Consider the following 16,613-nt stretch of genomic DNA (forward strand, 5'->3'; position numbering starts at 1 on the left):
GCTCTCTTAGCTCAGCTTCAAAAACTCCTTCTCACATCTTCATCATCAGCTTCACCCTCTGTAGCTCCTACAGCTCTGCACATCAGCACCTGTACACTTCGTCTCCATCCCTCCTCATCCTCTCACTCTCCAGTTAAACAGTTTAAAGTGCCCTCGATGCCTCGCTGCTCGTTACCAGTCCCTTTCTCCTTCCTCACATCCAGCTCTCAGTGAGCCTTTTCCTGTGAGGTACACCAGTACTCCTCCCCTTCTTCAGCTTATGACTATCCCACATGTTCTTTAGATTACTGGAATAATTAAGTAAAACAAAAAACAAACAAACCGACAATATAACTGGAAAATAAAGACTTAAAAAAATCCTGAAATGAAGGAAAAGGAAAGGAAAAGATCAAATAAACACAAAATAATTTGTAAATGTAAATTATAATTGTAATAAATAGGTAAACTAACAGGGCTCATGTCACGTGTTGTGATTTGATTACGTTGTCTGTATTTGATTTTTAAGGCATTTTAATTTGTCCATTATTGGCAGTTTGTGTCCTCCATACATTTCCCTCCTCGGGGCGGTCACCATCTTGTTCTGTCTGAACTCTTTGATTCGGTCTGTTGGTGACGTCAGACAAAGAGTAAATCTGGTCTGTTATTGGCAGATTTCCTGAAAAGAGGCGGGAGCAGAGTTTGTAGTGAGCGCTGATTGGCCGGCGGGTCCGTCGGTCAGTGCTCGTGCGTGTGGCGTCTGTGGGTCAGGTTGATGGAGCGCTGTGGAGGAGAAACACGGTGAAGGTGCTGCGAGCAGCGGAAACTTTTCTGTGTCCCTCCGCTTCGTGTTTTTCCTTCGTCCCGCCTTTTTCGGCTCTTTTTCACTCACTTTACTTTCTTTTTTCAAACTTCACGGCGGTTTCTCCAGTTTACGGTCCCAGTGGTGTCTCCCTGGCAACACGATCAACTGTCCTGCGAAGTTTGGGTCGGTGTTTTTACCTTCAGCGGAAAAAAGCTGCTCGTTCACGCGCTGAGCTAACGGAACCGAGCCGGGACCGACGGGAGCGCGAGCAGAGGCTCTCCCGGTACTTTTTTGGTTCCGTTTCCGTTCGTGTGGCTCGGACCGGCTCTTAGTCGCGAGACAATAGTGAGGGAGAGAAAGAGAGAGGGAGCTCGCGCTGGTGGCGGGGAGGGGTGTCGATGCCTCGCGGCGCTTTGTTCTATCCGCTGTGGAGACCTCCCGCGTGCCCGCCGCGGATACCCGCCGATCGATCGGAGTATTGATGACCGAGCAGAGCCATGGACGTCACCTTGTCCGAGCTGCTGGGCGCGTTCATGGAGTCCCCCCTGGTGGTGTGGGTGAGTGCACGCGCACACACACAGCTGTGAGGTTTGCTGCCCACGCGCTGCACACGTCAGGTGTATCACACACACACACACACACACACACACACACACACACACATTGATTTTGGGGAGTGAGCGGCTGGCGGAGCTTCTGGTTGGTGTTTGTGGGACTTTCCAGGTGTTACACAGAAAAGTTCACGCGCTGTTCTCCAGAGCACATTTTAATCTGAAAGAGTTTGAAGCACTTCTGGTCAGTCTGAGCTTCAGGGGTGGTTTGAGTTCCTGAAGGAGCTGCAGAGACCAGGAGAAGCTTCCGGATGTTTCACCTGAGCTCACCTCATCACACCTTTAACAGAAACACACAGAGCACAAACCAAGCGCTCAGCATCTCTGAGAATCAGCACAGACAGAGCAGATGTGCACGTGGACCAGAACCAGGACCAGGATTGAAACCAGGAACAGGACCCAGAGCTGGACCTGGAAATTTACAGCCAAGTTTTAGGAATTAAAAACTGAAAGTTTCCAGAAAAAATTCAGACAGATACTAATAATCCAGCATGAAGCCAACTCTGCAGACATGTTTGGATCTGGATCAGAACCAGGGTCTGGATCTGGTCCTGGGGTTCCTTGAACCCTTGGATGTGTCGGCAAAAGTGTCCCTGTGTCACTTTCCCACCGTGTCACCTCCTGATCCGAGTTCCTGTCCAGCACAGACGGGCACAATGGTTGGCTGAGCCGGCGGGTCAACAGGAAATGAGGTCACAGGGAAGCAGGAACAGTCCGGTGGAACCAGACTGACTGTTGGAAATCCTTCACGGCTTCATGAAGCTCCAGATGTTTCAGCGGTGATGGTTTGGGCTGTTCTCAGGTCAGTGATGGAGAAATGGAAACACCTGGACGTCAGCAGAAGCTGCAGATGTGCTTCAGCCCTCGCAGATGCTCCAGTGACCCGTGCATGTGCACTGATGCCTCTGTGGGAGGGTCTTCTTACAGCCAATCACGTATCTGATTCACTTCATCAGCTGACAGAGAAACATGTTTGTGATTGATGTGTAAAAACTCGATTGGTCGATCATTTCCTGTGTTGGATGTTTCAGGAGCTGTGGGGGTGTCGTTAACACTAAAGTGTTTGCTCCTGATATCCTGGAACATTATTAAAGCAGATGCAAATTTAAGTTGGACTACATTAAACTGAAAAACGGTTCATGGTGATGTTATCGCCGTGGTGATGATGTTCCTCTGATGGCTCCAGATGTTTGGACTGGAATCATCTCTGAAGCTTTTTGGAGGCAGGTCAGAGACTGGGATGGCGAGCGGTAGTGGTGGGCGGATCGATCCAAATATCGATAGTATCGATCCCAAGTCGGGATCGGTATTGGATCGATACTAGCCTGGTTAGATCGATTCTTTACTTTGAGTTCTGTTTGCTATGCTGTGCTTTCGGCAAAAACGAAACAGCCAGGTCGCTGGACTAGCCGCTCCTGTGTCAGCGGAGAGCAGGCACACTTTCCTCCCCCCGCCCCCCCCTTATGTTTCGGTGTTGCGCTGACACGTCATGTGACTTAGACACTTTGGGGGTTATTAAGTTGTTTACATATTAATTATATTTTTACCAATTGTTTTTGTTGTTGAGAATTTTAATTGTAATTTTCGTATTATAGTTTATCAACACTATTTGTTTTAATTTGTTTACTGGTTTGCGTGCACTTAAGATTAAAAAAAAAGAAGAAAAAAAAAGATCGCCACCACGGCAGACCCGATGGCATTTTCATGCTTCGCCGCATCATTTATTCTTACAATAATCACACGGTTGCTGTAACAGTACATTCAACGGCTGCAGCTCTCCCGCTGCAGCCGTACACATCACCACCACCAAACCTGCAGCGGCATCGCAGAACACGCCCTGCCACATACCCCATCGCCCACTTCACCCCACCCCGCGAGCAGGCGAGGGAATCGGCCTGGACCATCGGCACCCCATGCCCCGGCCCAGCGATGGGGAAGTGTCCACTCTGGCGGTCGCCCGTTCCTCCAGCGGAGGCCTGATGGCCACCCATATGGCAAGCAGAGGCGGCGGAGCAGGAGTGGAAGTGAGCCGGGGCTCAGAAGCAGCTGGGCAGACGGCCGGCACGTAGGACCATGCAGCCTGCGTGCCAAAGCGGACAGCATGCCGCCCTCAGGCAGGACCCCCGCGCACCTCGACCTCCATCTCCAGCTTGGCAGGTCCCGCTGGCGCGCCAGCCTCCGGCTCACCCCGAGCCGCGCGCTGTCCCACCCTTACAGTGATCACCCGGTTGCTGTAACAGTAGTCTACATTCAATGGCTGCAGCCCTCCTGCTGCCAGCTGTACACATAAACACCAAAAACAACAACAGCACAAGCAGCGCACAGGTTTTAAGCCGGTGAGGCATGATTGTAGATGCAGTGAAGGTGAGTCCACCTCATCTGCAGCAGCATCACAGACCACGGCCCGCCACAATAATAAAGCATTTTTTATTTAATTATAAATAAATTATTTCTCCTAATTATGTCCTGGGTTTTAAGTAATTAATAATACAAAAGGAAAAATCACAAAAAACACTTAAGGTCATGAAAATTAATTGCGATTTAGCAATTCAATGAGGCATCCACCTGATTTATTGAAAAGTATCGGTGTCGGTATTGGTATCGGCGATACTGGCCCGTATTTACTTGGTATCGGATCAATACCAAAATATGCAGTATCGCACACCACTAGCGAGCGGAGCTGTCAGCTGCTTACTATCTGTGGCGCTTCCTGTTGAGCTGTCGGCTCAGCCAACCATTGTCCCGTGGGCGGAAACTCGGATCAGGAGGTGACAGGGTGGGAAAGTGACACAGGGACACTTTCACCGACACATCCAAGGGTTCAAGGAACTAGAGCTGGGCGATATATCGAGTTTTTAAAAAAAAATATCGATATATTTTTATACGAGATGTGACAATATCCTTTATATCGATATAGTCTGTGTTACGTTATAATTATAGTTGCGGAGCCGCAAGTTTGCCTCTCTTTCGTCCACTTTTGTCTTTACGCAACGTTACTCGACCTCGCCTCTCCTTCACTGAACACAACTCCCCCTCCTCCCCATCGCTTCACGTGCAGGCAGCGACAAGATGGACACGGCAAATCTCCGTTAACGAGTTACTGCGCATCGCCCCGTGCGTGGGGCTGGACGGCGTCAACGTGTTAACGAGCTAGCCACGCTAACGCCATGCACGGCCTGAAATCCTTTCATTTTCTCAAAAGTTGACTGCGCGCCTTTTGTATGAATTCTGGTTGTGCTTGATGACCGCGAACCGATTTTATGTGATACACAGCGCTCAGCAATCTGTCAATAAATGTTTTAGTTCGACTTTGCTAAGCTACGGAGCTGCACCGCTTGATGGATTGTTGGAGCATTACGGCTACCGAGGAGCCTCGCGGAGTGATACGTACTGTGCTTCAACGTAATATTACCGTACTGTGTGTGTATAAGGGCCATAAATGGCTCCTGTTCAGAGACATGGTTACGAAGCGGATTTCAAACTCCAGGCTGTCAGTCACGCAGCAGAAGTTGGGAACAGAGCAGCTGTGAAATCTGTCTTTGTTATTATGCTCAGCGTCTGTTAGTTTACATTTTGACTGTACAATTGTGAGCTCTTTGTTATGCACAAAACAACATAGTTTTCTTTTATTTATAGAGCATCATTATTTAATAAATGCTCATAATTTATTTTGGAGTAGTTTTTTTCATGTACATCTATGCTGTATGTTAATAAAAGTGCCTGTGTGACATCTGGGACACAGCTTTGACTAAGAACTCTCTTTTTGTTCTTACTTTATGGCTTTAAAAAAATATCGAGATATGAATTTTGGGTCATATCGCCCAGCTGTACAAGGAACCCTGCAGGAACCTCAGGACCCGCCCTGGTTCTGATCCAGATCCTGATCCTGGTTCTGATCCTAAACCCAAGGCCTGAGCTGGATTTAACCTCAGGTTTCCTGAGCCCGGGGGAGGCCACGTGCTCCCACCACAGCAGACTGTGGTTTGGCTTCCAGCAGAGCCTCAGTGAGCGCGTGCAGGGCGTTCCTCGCCATTACCCGAGTGAGTAATGCTTAAAAAAAACATGGAGTCCACTCATTCAAGCCGGCTTGTCTCCGTGAGTCTGCACGCTGTCATTTAAACTCTGAGCCGCCGCCACAGCCGAGGTCATGTGACATTAGAGCCGCTGTTTAATGTGTCACAGCACCATGACCTTTGACCCTGCTCAGCCTGGCTGCAGGCATAAAAATGTCTCAAACTGGAGAAGACGAGAACAAACTGCTGTTTAATACCAACGTGATCATAAGAGACTCCAGGAGAACAAAGTGCACGTCACAGGAACCTGCTCGGGACGCCCTCCTCGGGCCCAGGCGGAGAGCTCGGCTCTTTAGATATGACCTAAACCCCGTCAGCCTCCACTTCCTGCTCACTGAGTCACATGGTCACATCCAATAACCAGTCTAATTATGACATTTGTGTTTCTCCGTGTCTGAGCTGTTCTCCTCATTAAAAGTGAAACGATTTCCTCGCAGTCAGCGTCAGAGGCTTTTATGACCATGGTTTCAGAGGCCCCTCCCCCGCACACACACACCCCATCTCCACCACAGAAAGGTGGCGATTAACAGAGGAGCAGAGATTCCAAACTGTGCCGTCCTTCAGCCCGGTGTTTAGATTACAGCTGAGGATGATGATGATGATGATGTAAAGATGACAGGCAGCCTGAGAGCAGCGACAGCACTTGGGAAGCTGCGTGCCCAGGTGTGAACAGGTGGTTCCAACATGGAAAATGGGAAATATTTTATTTTTATTCCTTGTTACTTTAAATGAGCCGGCAAAGCATAAAAGGGAGCAAAGTTTGAGCTCTTAAACTCAGACCGGAGTTTATCCTCATTTCAAGCTCACCTCTGTGTTTTTCATAGTTTGGCTCTGAATTTGATTTAAAGTTTTTTTTTAAATGTGAAATCTTTTAAAGCTGCAGACAGTTGATGTTCTGATTCTGTCCTCAGGTGCGGACGCTGGGCCCGCTGGGGTCAGGTGACGACGCCGGCTCAGACGAGCGACTCAGCATGTTCATGGAGCTGGTGGACGGCGTCTTCCTGCACAAGATCATGACACACATGTAGGTGGCAGCGAGCGCGTTCATTTGCATGAGTCAGTCAAAACTGCCGAGTGTTTCTGGTGGTTTTTGCCTGTGTGTGTGTGTGTGTGTGTGTGTGTGTGTGAGTACATAAGGGGGGTAAGAGAGGTAATCCTGTGTTTCCTGTGTGTGTCTGTGCGAGTGTATTTGTGCGACCACATCCTGAGTTTCAGGTTCAGACTTCACAGCCAGATGTGCTGCTCGGTGCTGAGGCGCTTCACAGAGTTGTCGTTGTCTGCAGCCTCAGAACACAGCTCAGGTCAGCTAGACTGAGATCCAGGAATTAGACCGAGCCGTGTGTGATGGGCAGAGGCTTGTAGGCTGTGAGCGTTCAGGAGGAAGAGTAGAAGCATCGATCAGAGAGCAGGTGCAGCGCCTCAGCACGCCTCAGTGACTCGTACTTTCACTGCAGCCGTCACCAGCCGAGGCGCTCATGCAGGCTGACTAATATCAGGACTGATTTTCAGCGTGCAGGCTGATCCACTCGTTAGAAAACCCTGACAGGCTGAATCGTGGTTAAAGTTCACTTATTGACAGCAGCTGCAGGAGCTGATCGCAGCCGTGACTGGAAGGAGAGATGCAGTTAAAACCAGACAGCACGGCTGCACACACTCATTCAGATGAGCCCAGCTCACGTCTGACAGGATGTCCAGAGGTGGTGCAGCCGGGTGGTGTTATGTAATGATGGCAGGAAATCGACTTTTCAGTATCTGCCTTTCAAACCTGAAACATTTAGTCTTGTTTCCCCGCGGAGCTGCAAGGAGGAGTGTGTTTGTGGAGCAGTGAGGAGGTGCACATGGGGCTGGTTACTGGGTTTACTGGTTTGTGTTTCTGGGATTTATTGAAATTAAAAAGCGAAAACAGCACCCTTCAAGTCCCCCGGTCTGATAATCCTCTGTGTGGGACGCCCCCCTGACCCCGATCACACCACATGTTCATGTTAGTTATTGTTGTCAGTTATTGTCCTCAGGAACGACGATAATCGCGCTATTGTTCTCCACGGCGAGGGTCGGCTGGGCCGAGGGGGGGCGGTCAGGACCTGCCGGGGCTTCATGGGAAACTGGGTTACAGAGGAGCAGTGAGGAGTATGAAAGGAGACGTTAGAGAGTCGGAGGAGCAGTCGGCTGTTAAATCACTGAGTTCTGCACAGAAACCTGCAGCTAGTTTAACGAGGCCTGCGGAGCTGGCTGAGAGTCGCACTGGAGACGGTTTAATGTCGTGGAAAAAATGAGCTCACAGTTCAGAGCAAGCTGCTGAGAGACGCCGGAGTCAGTGAGGTTGGAGCTTCAGTTATGAAAGAAGCTCGTTCCCCTCTTTGTTTATACCCTGAATGTGTCAGTGTGGATGGACGCTGCTCGTTTCCAGCTCCTCGTTTTTATTCTTCTACTCTGTCAGAGCAGCTTTGCATGACTCACCGCTCAGAATAATCCTCCTTTATCTGATAGTGGCCCTCAGCGCCTCTCACTGCATCCTCTGTCTGAAAAAAGCTCTCTAAGCCTCTCCCTCTTTAAGAACATGTTCTTCTGATTGGCTGCCAGCAGGTGGGTGGGGCAGTTAGCCTCTCCTTGTGACATCATCCAGATCTAAGTGTGTAAAAAGCTGTGATAAACAGCATGTTTGGAGCAGTCTGCAGAGAGCCTTGTCCCGCTTCTGATGCACTCTGATTGGACGGCTGAGTGAGAGGTGACCTTAAACTTCTTTTAAGGTGTCTGCCGCCTGACAAGATCTGCTGGAGGAAAGCTGAGGTGGTGGGACAGAGACACCTGCAGAAAGCTCAGTCTGAGTGAACTGACTGTAAACACTGAGCCGAGTACTTGATTACTCTGACGGAAAACACGACATTTAAATCAGCATTTAATCAGTTAAACCTGATTCTCTGTGAGGGTTTAATGAATAATCACATGTGAAGTCCTCGCTGTGAGACCGGCCCAGCCATCTCCACGCATCACACTGACATGATGACAGCGACAGGAGGTCAGAAGGACGGACAGCGGGACACACCCCCTATTGACATGCTAATCAGGCATCCATGCAGGGAAATGCCTGCGCCATGGTTACCCGAACCTGGTGTGTGTGTGTGTGTGTGTGTGTGTGTGTGTGTGTGCGCGTGTGTGTGTGTGTGTGTGAGATGATCTTTGTCCCAAACAGCCACAAACGTCAGCCTCAGCGCTCCTCTGCTGTGTTTATTTGTCTCCATAGCGACCCGAGCCCCACCAATCAGAGGCTGAACAAGAACGTGAACAATGATGTGTCGCTGCGCCTTCACAACCTGACAGTCCTCACCAGACACATCAGGACGTACTACCAGGTACACACACACACACACACACACACGGTGATTTATTGATGAGTCCCAGCAGGAAGTGATGCAGGAAGTGATGCAGGGCGTGCGTTCACTGGAAGCAGCTGATCTAGAGTGTTGACCTTTCAGCACTGCTTCATCGGTGTGCATGCTGACAGGTGAGGTTTACCTGTGTCAGAGCAGCAGTGGCGGCTGAACGAGGACACGGAGTGTGTGTGTGTGTGTGTGTGAAGTACAGCCCTGCGTGTGTGTTTTCTATAAATCAGAGATAAGCAGCTCAGATGGAGCTGATTTGGCTGAACGGCTTCACATCCTGCATACATTCTCGCACACACACACACACACACACACACTCACACACACACACACACACTTCCTGTGTGTCGTCTGGATTATGTGACTGTATTTTTTCCGAGAGCTGTTAACATTGTTGAAACTGAAGTTTTATTTTTGAGTTTTTGCTTTTATTACAGAGGATTGTTGTTGGTTTTTGACTGTGTGTGTGTGTGTGTGTGTGTGTGTGTGTGTGAGGCCATCAGTTGCTCGCCTATGAAAACAATGCAGAATACGCGACTGCAGCAGGTCTGTAATGATTTGATTCCCGGCCTTCGTGGCTCGTTTATCCTGTGGCTCATCACAGGAAGTGGAAGCACCTGTGTGACTGTGCAGACCTGCTAAAATAACTTCTGCCAGGAAGCAGCAGACACGTTTGCATCCTACAGGCTCCAAACTAGACCTGAGCAACCTCCTTTGGCTCCTCTGGAGGGACCACGGTGTTCCCAAACCCTCAGAGAGATCTCTCCAGCTGACCCAGGGTCTGCCCTGGGGTGTCCTAAAGAAAGGAGCAGGAAGTGCTGTGAGGTCCTGAAAGCTCTGAACCAGAAAGCCTCTGCTAATATACAGTCAGGTTTCAGGTCCTCAAGTATTAAATATAATACAGCTGGAACTGATTATTGGGAGTTTGTCATGAACACACATGCATCATCTGCATAAGCTGATGTCTCCGGCTGTGACCTGCAGGTCTGTGGGTGACGGCGCACCTGTTTGTCTGTTTTCAGACTGAAGCTGCTGATGGAAACGTTACTGTTGGTCTGTTTTTAGCTGCTGGCTGAACACAAAGAGGCTGTTTGTGAAACAGCAGCGACTGAGCGATCAGAGCTGCTCATTTTCATACAGCCGTCTGAGCACTGAGCTTACTGAGGATCAGCTTCCATCGTTCTCTGTGACACACACGGAGCAGAGGTTTGGGAAGCTCCACATACAGTGAAGTGTCCCATCGATGATGCCCTCCTTAGTGTTTCAGGCCCGGCAAGTTTCTATTTCCCTGGTCTGCAGGTTGAAAACAATAAAAGCAGCAGCTGCAGGTGCTGTTTGAAGGGTTTGGTCAGATCTGGTTCTGAGATCAGGGTCAGGTCTGGGTCAGGTCTGGGTCTCTGGCCGGTCTTAGATGCTGACGGGTGTTTAGGATGAGCTGATGTTTGCAGTGAGATCGTGCTGTGTGACCTCCATCTGTCCACAGGAAGTGTTTCAGATGTCATGGTGCCGATGGACTTTTATGAGTTTTAATAAAGTTTTGGTGTTTGAATAGTGAATGACCACCAAGAGGCCACGCCCCCAACAAACACTTTACTTTTATTGTGAGATGGATTTCATTTTTAACTTTGTGCTAATTGGACCGTTTATGAAGTTGTGTCTGGATTTGTGCGCTCTTTGTGACCTCAGCAGTTCTACTTCCTGTAAGGAGAAAACGGCGATGGAGGTGTGGCCACGGTCATCTGCTGGTCTTTGGTCCAGGTTAATAAACGAGGCCTGAAACACTTCAAAGCTGTCGATTCATAGATTTCTGTTCCCTTTAAACAGCTGAAGGAAGAAATAAAAACAAAACATTTACTGAATAAATTAAACGAAACCCACAAAAACACGACAAAATTATTATGAATGAATCAAATCCCATAAAAGCAGTTTGATGTGTGTGTGTCTGTGTGTGTGTCTGTCTGTGTCTGTGTGTGTCTGTGTGTGTCTGTGTGTGTGTCTTTGGGCAGGACGGAGTTAATCTGCTGCCTTTTAAAACATTTTTTAAAAATCTGAGCACAAACACACCTCAGATGATAATATGAAGTTAGCAAGCTTTAGAGAGCAGGATCAGCTGCAGCACACACAGCTGTTCATGTGGGGCTGGGCGTCAGCTTTCTCCTAATTAGATGAAGTCCCAGCAGATGCAGCCTGGCCTGCTGAGTCGTGTGTGTGTGTGTGTGTGTGCGTGTGTAGCTCGGTAAACTGATATCTGGAGCTCTGCTCTCTCACCTGTGTCTTTGCTGTTTCTCTGCCTGACTGTGTCCACAGTTACTGATCTGTTTATCAATAAAAAATGAATCAGTGAAAATACAAAGACGACTCTTTGTGTCTGAAACTGGTTCAAAGGTTAAGGTCCTCTCACCCTGAGAGGTCATTTATGTACAGGTACAGGTGACCTCCTCGCAGTCAGCTGATATTTATGTGCTTTAACTTCAGTGCATTTCATGAGGCCTTGTGTTTTCAGCAGATCTCCAAGTTTCTCATGGCTGAAACATGAGGACTAAAGTGTCACCTGAGTCACCTGCAGCAGTTTGATGTCTGTGACGTAGAGCAGAAAGCAGCTGCTGCCTGATCTTTGACCTGTTTCTGATCATTCGCTACAGGAAACCTCACAAAGTGCATTCTGGGTAAAGTTTAAAGCCTCGTATCAGCCTGTGGGAGAGGTGCGTGCTCAGAGCGAGTGGGAGCACATGAAAGGTCTCCTTTTACCTGCATCCACAGACCAGGATCATCTCTGTCTCAGAGTCAATGCTGTGAATGCAGCTAATGGCTGTGAAAAGGAGGAGCCGATCACATGGATCAATCACCTGATCAGGAGCTGAATCAGCTCTGCTCTGTTTTTATGAGAAACGTGTTTCCAGCCTGGTACACAAACTGTTTATCATGTCATACCAGCTGTACAGCAGAGAGCGTTTCTGTAACTCACCTGCATTGTTAGGGGCGTGGCCTCTGATTGACAGGTAGCTGCTAACTGAACCTCTGGACTGTGTGCTGCTGTGGTGCTTCCTGTGTGTGATCACATCGGCTTTATTAATGTTTTATGTGGTCTGAAGTCAGAGTCCATCCTGGACTAAATTTGGACCTCAGCCTAGTTTCAAAGGTCACGACCTGTAAACAGCCGGTGGGAGAGCGTGACGCCTCTGAAGTGTGAGGCTGTGGTGACCGAAGTAACATAAGCAGCCCTCCTCCCCTCCTCCTCCCCCTCCCCCTCCTCCCCGCTCACTTTACCCTCCTCGGTTACCGTGGGAACTCCAGAACAAAGGCCTCAGCCTACAGTCTGGGATGTTTGGAACTCCGTATCCTCTGCCCTACTTTATACACACACACACACACACACACACACACACACACACACACACACACACAGCTTTTCCTGACAGTAGCAATAAAACACTGACAAAGTGTCTGAGCAGGCTGGGTGTGTGTCTGTGGGTGTGTGTGTGTGTGTGTGTGTGTAAGGTCGGGCTGCAGGGTAACCAGAGGGCAGTTTCTGATTGTTATCTACTTTTGTGTGCGCGCTGTATGTGTTTTGGTAATTTGTGTGTGTGTGTTTGTGTTTTCTCAGACTGTCATCTGGTGAGAGACACGCTCACGTTAACGTGTGAAAACAAACAAAAGTCGCTTTTTTCTTTGTTTACCTCCAGTGAGTATGGAGGACCAAAACTGCCAACTTAAAAATAATGAGTTTAAAATTAAACAAAAATGCTAAAAGTTAAAAACTCAGTAAGTGAACAAAGATTCCAGTAAATATAAAAAGTGTAAATATTTTATTTTGAAATGTTATTTATGTTAAATTTAATCATTTATGCAGTATTTTTAAATTAATTTTGAAAATCTTTTTTTTTAATGAATCTATCAAATATAAGAAATATTATTGCTAATATTTTAAGGTTCTTTATGAAACTTGTTATTTTTTACTCTTTTTTTTTAACGTATAAACTTTTTTCATCAGTTTTTTCTATTGTTTTTATTTATTTTGTGTTTGTGCGTTTGTCTCAGTATTTATCTTCTCACTGTGTTTTCTTTTTACATTTGCTCGTTATTTTTCAGTTTCACTATGCAAATGATGGCCGTCACTCGAAGCGTGTCATGAGCTCAACGAATAAACTTATTAAAAAAAAAAAAAAAACTACATTTAAATGGAAAATGAAAAAATTTTAAATTATATATTAAATTTAATGAAATAAATAATTTTTATATATATTAAATATATAAAAATAAATGATAGATGACATATTAAATGGCTGCATTTTGGGTGTTTTGGGCTGATTATTTATTTTTAAATGTATGTTTTGGTCCTCCGTACAGTGATCCTGGCATAAAGTGTTTCAGTGAAGTAAGCTGAAGCATTTAATTTGTTCCTGGTGAGAAACAAACTAATTAACCAGACTAGTTTTTACCTCTTTTTCTCCTGTCAGATTAATCAGATTAATTTTAGTATTTTATAGTGACGCTGCGTTTAAACGACAGCATGAGGAAACAGACTTCTGAGCTTCACGGGGTGTGCAGACAGTTTCGGGTCGTCGTTAGAAATGAGCTGTGATGCTGTGTTACTGTTTTAAAGCGACTGTCGGTCTCAGAGTTTTGTTTGAGGATGTCTCCTTTGTTCACGAGGTTAAACTTCACGCTCCGCTGAGCTTCCTCCGGTCTTTACTGTCGCGCTGCAGCGTCTGATGGTGGTTTTCTCTCTTCAGTTTCTGTAGTAAACTTGTTCTGCAGCTCCAGCAGCACTGAGACTTTGTGGAGCTTTTATTTTCCGCTGCATCGAGCACTTTTTCCGTCCCGCTGAGGTCTGTGGCCTGACGTCAGCCCGCGGACTCTGCTGGCACGTTTCATTGAAGTCTGGTCTGTGCTTCGCATTTTAAATTGGTGAGAATTTGCTGGAACGCAGACGCCGGCGGCCCGGGAGAAGTCGGCTCTCTCGTTAGCAGCCACCGTTTCATTGATCTGGGATTAGAAACGTGAGCCCAGTGTGTCAGCGGGCCGAGGATTGAGGCCTGTTAAATGGGTCAGTGCTGCCGGCTGCATTGATCTCATGTCAGAGATCCTGCTGGGGACGAGATCGTGATTAGAGTTCAGACTCTCACGGCTGAAACGTTTCAATCAGACTGCAGCCACAATGTGTTTGTGTGTTTTTATTCATGTGTGTATTTAACGGGGACGATGCTTTGAGCTGGATGTCAGTAGGATCAGCAAGCACGACTTGCAGATTTGTTCCTGGTGTAACTTGTAAACTTGAGCTTTATGAAAACAGACAGAAGCTCACGCTGCCTTACAGACAGATGGTGGCCTGGTTGGCTCTCGTGTTACCTGTACAGACCAGTGTAATGTTACCTGCAGGCACCTCAACGCTATAGCACAGCTGACTGTGTGTGTGTGTGTGTGTGTGTGTGTGTGTGTGTGTGTGTGTGTGAGTGAGACACCTACTGTACCTCTGGTCATTATCAGCTCCTGCAGCTCAGGTTACCTGTGGTGTGCCTCAAACTCAGATATATTCAGATATACCTCCCCCTGACCCCTGGTGACCCCAAAGTCCTACCTGTTGATTTAAACCGTGATCTTAAGTTTCTGTAACTGTGCCGCCACAGAGGTGGAGGTGATCCCAGCTACTGAGGCTGCGTAACAGCGGAGAACCAACAGCTAACCAGGTCCACTGATAACAAACAGATAACTCGACCCCAAGCGACGCTACATGTAATGATGTAATCAGTGATGCACATTCCTGACCAAAAGTACAAAAATGGACTTTTCTCTGGAAGCTCAGAGACACCTCGGACTGTCTCTGCCACAGATGTGGAGTCATGTGACCTGCTGTTTATTTGTTTTAAAGAGGTTTCTTCCTGAAATGTCGTCTCCCTCCACGCTTTACTGTCGAGCGCCTGGCCTCCATGTTTTCTTCTCCTTCTTCTCCTGTTGTAGCTGCCTGCTGTCACACCACGCATCGACAGACTCCACCTGCGGACCATCTTGATCGTCTCCTTTACAGGAAACTGAAACCAAAGTCGGAGCTGATGCAGGGGCATGGGAACCTTTCTGAATTTCCCGTGCACTTCATCTTCTCCATGTGCTTCTGCAACAGCTGCAGGTTCTGGTTCTGGTCTAGGATCTGTGGACCAGAACCAGGACCATCGTATCAGCTGCAGGCCGACATGTGAACATGGAAATGCTCAGTTCTTTCTTTCAGAGCTGCAGCCGTGAAAACGGCTCAGAGCATCGAGATAAACGATTCAAACTTTTTAAACTTGGCTTTAATTTTCCACTTTTCCTGAAACGTTGGTGGATTTTAGGCTCAGCTCTGACATGTTCCCGCACACGCTGAGCTGGGGTCACATGGCAGGGTGGGGTCTGCTTTGTGTGGCTGAATATATACACCCATCAGTGCCAGGCTGTGGATAAATATGAGTGTGTGTGTGAGACACCGGGCAGGTTTGGGTGGATTGCTGCTGACAGCCACTTCCCTCCTCCTGAAAACACTCCGATCAGGACGTTTCCCTCTCAGCCTACGGCCCTCTCTGACCTGATGAAGGCCCACCTCCTCCACCTCCTCTGCTCTGCTTTGAAAAGTGTTCATATTAAATCTGTGTGTGTGTGAGTGTGTGAGTGTGGGACAGTGTTCTAGAATGGAAAGCATTCCACCTCGTGGGCTTTTTGTTTCCTGACACACACTTTGTCAGCAGCAGTGTGTTTCCTGTTGGCTGACTGCCCACACACACACACACACACACACAGGTGTGTGTTTCTGATTTCATGAGGCAGAAACGGAGAGACTGAAGCTTCTACCTGTGAATGAAGCTCACGATGACCCACCTGCTGCCTCGTTTCCTTGTCTCACTGACATGTTAATATTTATAAAAACAGAAATATTAAAACCTTTATTTTGGCGGTGGGAATATGTGAAAGGTCCCCAGTTTGAAGCTGAACATGGATCCACCCACCGCCTCATTACTAAGCTTTGTTTCATGATGTGATGTCATCATCGTCACTGTAATGACACTTTGTCTTTTCACAGGACACGCTGCAGCAGCTGATCGTCATGCCGCTGCCCAACATCCTCTGCATCGCCAAGGACCCGATATCAGGTAACGCTTACGTCGCACACCTTCACCGGTGAATGTACCTCCACACGCTGATCAAAGCGCCCGACCAACGCGGTGAAGATAAACTTCAGTCAGTCAAGTTAGGATCATAAAACACGCGAGTCCATCTCACCTGCGCAGGTGCAGCAGGCAGTGCTCATCCCTCCAAACTTTGTCCCAGCTGCTAGAACGAGATAGCCCGCTGCTCCGGAGCGGCTCGTCCATACACGCCACCCATACGGCGTCCTTGCAGTGAGGAGAGCTGAGACGCTCAAATGCACTGAGCGTCTGTGCACAGAGATCAGCTGATCACACACCTGAGGCTGTGCTGACAGTGTGCAGACTGTTTCATTAGACACACAGGGGTGTTAGCAGGTGTGTGTGTGTGTGTGTGTGAGACAGATTTGTGTAGCTTTCGTGCTTTAAGCCTCGTCTTTACAGACTCACCTGTGATGACATCAGCTCTTCGCTCAGCTGAAGACACAGGATTTAAACCAGAGTGTGTGATTGAAAAGTGGTTTGTATTTATTTCTCGGTTGTTCTCAGAGGTCGGATGGCGTGACCGCTGCACCTCGCTGCTGCTGTGGCCTGAAATCATGGCGCCGTGTATCGAGCCATGGCGTGACTGTAACCACGAGTTTCTCTGTTTTGTT

The 16,613-nt window shown here is 47.9% G+C and overlaps 1 protein-coding gene and 1 long non-coding RNA gene across 4 annotated transcripts in view; one reads left to right on the plus strand and one right to left on the minus strand.

Moving 5' to 3' along the window:
• Positions 1-452: 452 nt before the first annotated feature.
• The window catches only part of ccdc88c (coiled-coil domain containing 88C), a 38,725-nt gene continuing 22,564 nt past the window's right edge, over positions 453-16,613 (plus strand). For 2 of the 3 annotated variants that reach the window (XM_019348551.2, XM_025900939.1), the window contains exons 1-4: positions 454-1,338; positions 6,377-6,489; positions 8,707-8,815; positions 15,894-15,963. In XM_019348551.2, the coding sequence (XP_019204096.1) occupies positions 1,279-1,338; positions 6,377-6,489; positions 8,707-8,815; positions 15,894-15,963 (352 nt within the window). In that variant the 5' untranslated portion in view covers positions 454-1,278. Of the gene's footprint in view, positions 1,339-6,376; positions 6,490-8,706; positions 8,816-15,893; positions 15,964-16,613 lie in introns of all 3 variants that reach the window. The other variant, XM_019348552.2, reaches the window with a different exon arrangement.
• On the minus strand, positions 10,256-11,932 carry LOC112843121 (uncharacterized). Its single transcript, XR_003215263.1, has 3 exons — positions 11,811-11,932; positions 11,114-11,160; positions 10,256-10,669 (listed from the first exon to the last, which is right to left on the minus strand). It is a non-coding gene; the product is annotated as an uncharacterized LOC112843121 (long non-coding RNA).

The sequence above is a fragment of the Oreochromis niloticus genome, linkage group LG19 (genome assembly GCF_001858045.2).
Source record: "Oreochromis niloticus isolate F11D_XX linkage group LG19, O_niloticus_UMD_NMBU, whole genome shotgun sequence".
Lineage (NCBI taxonomy): Eukaryota > Metazoa > Chordata > Actinopteri > Cichliformes > Cichlidae > Oreochromis > Oreochromis niloticus.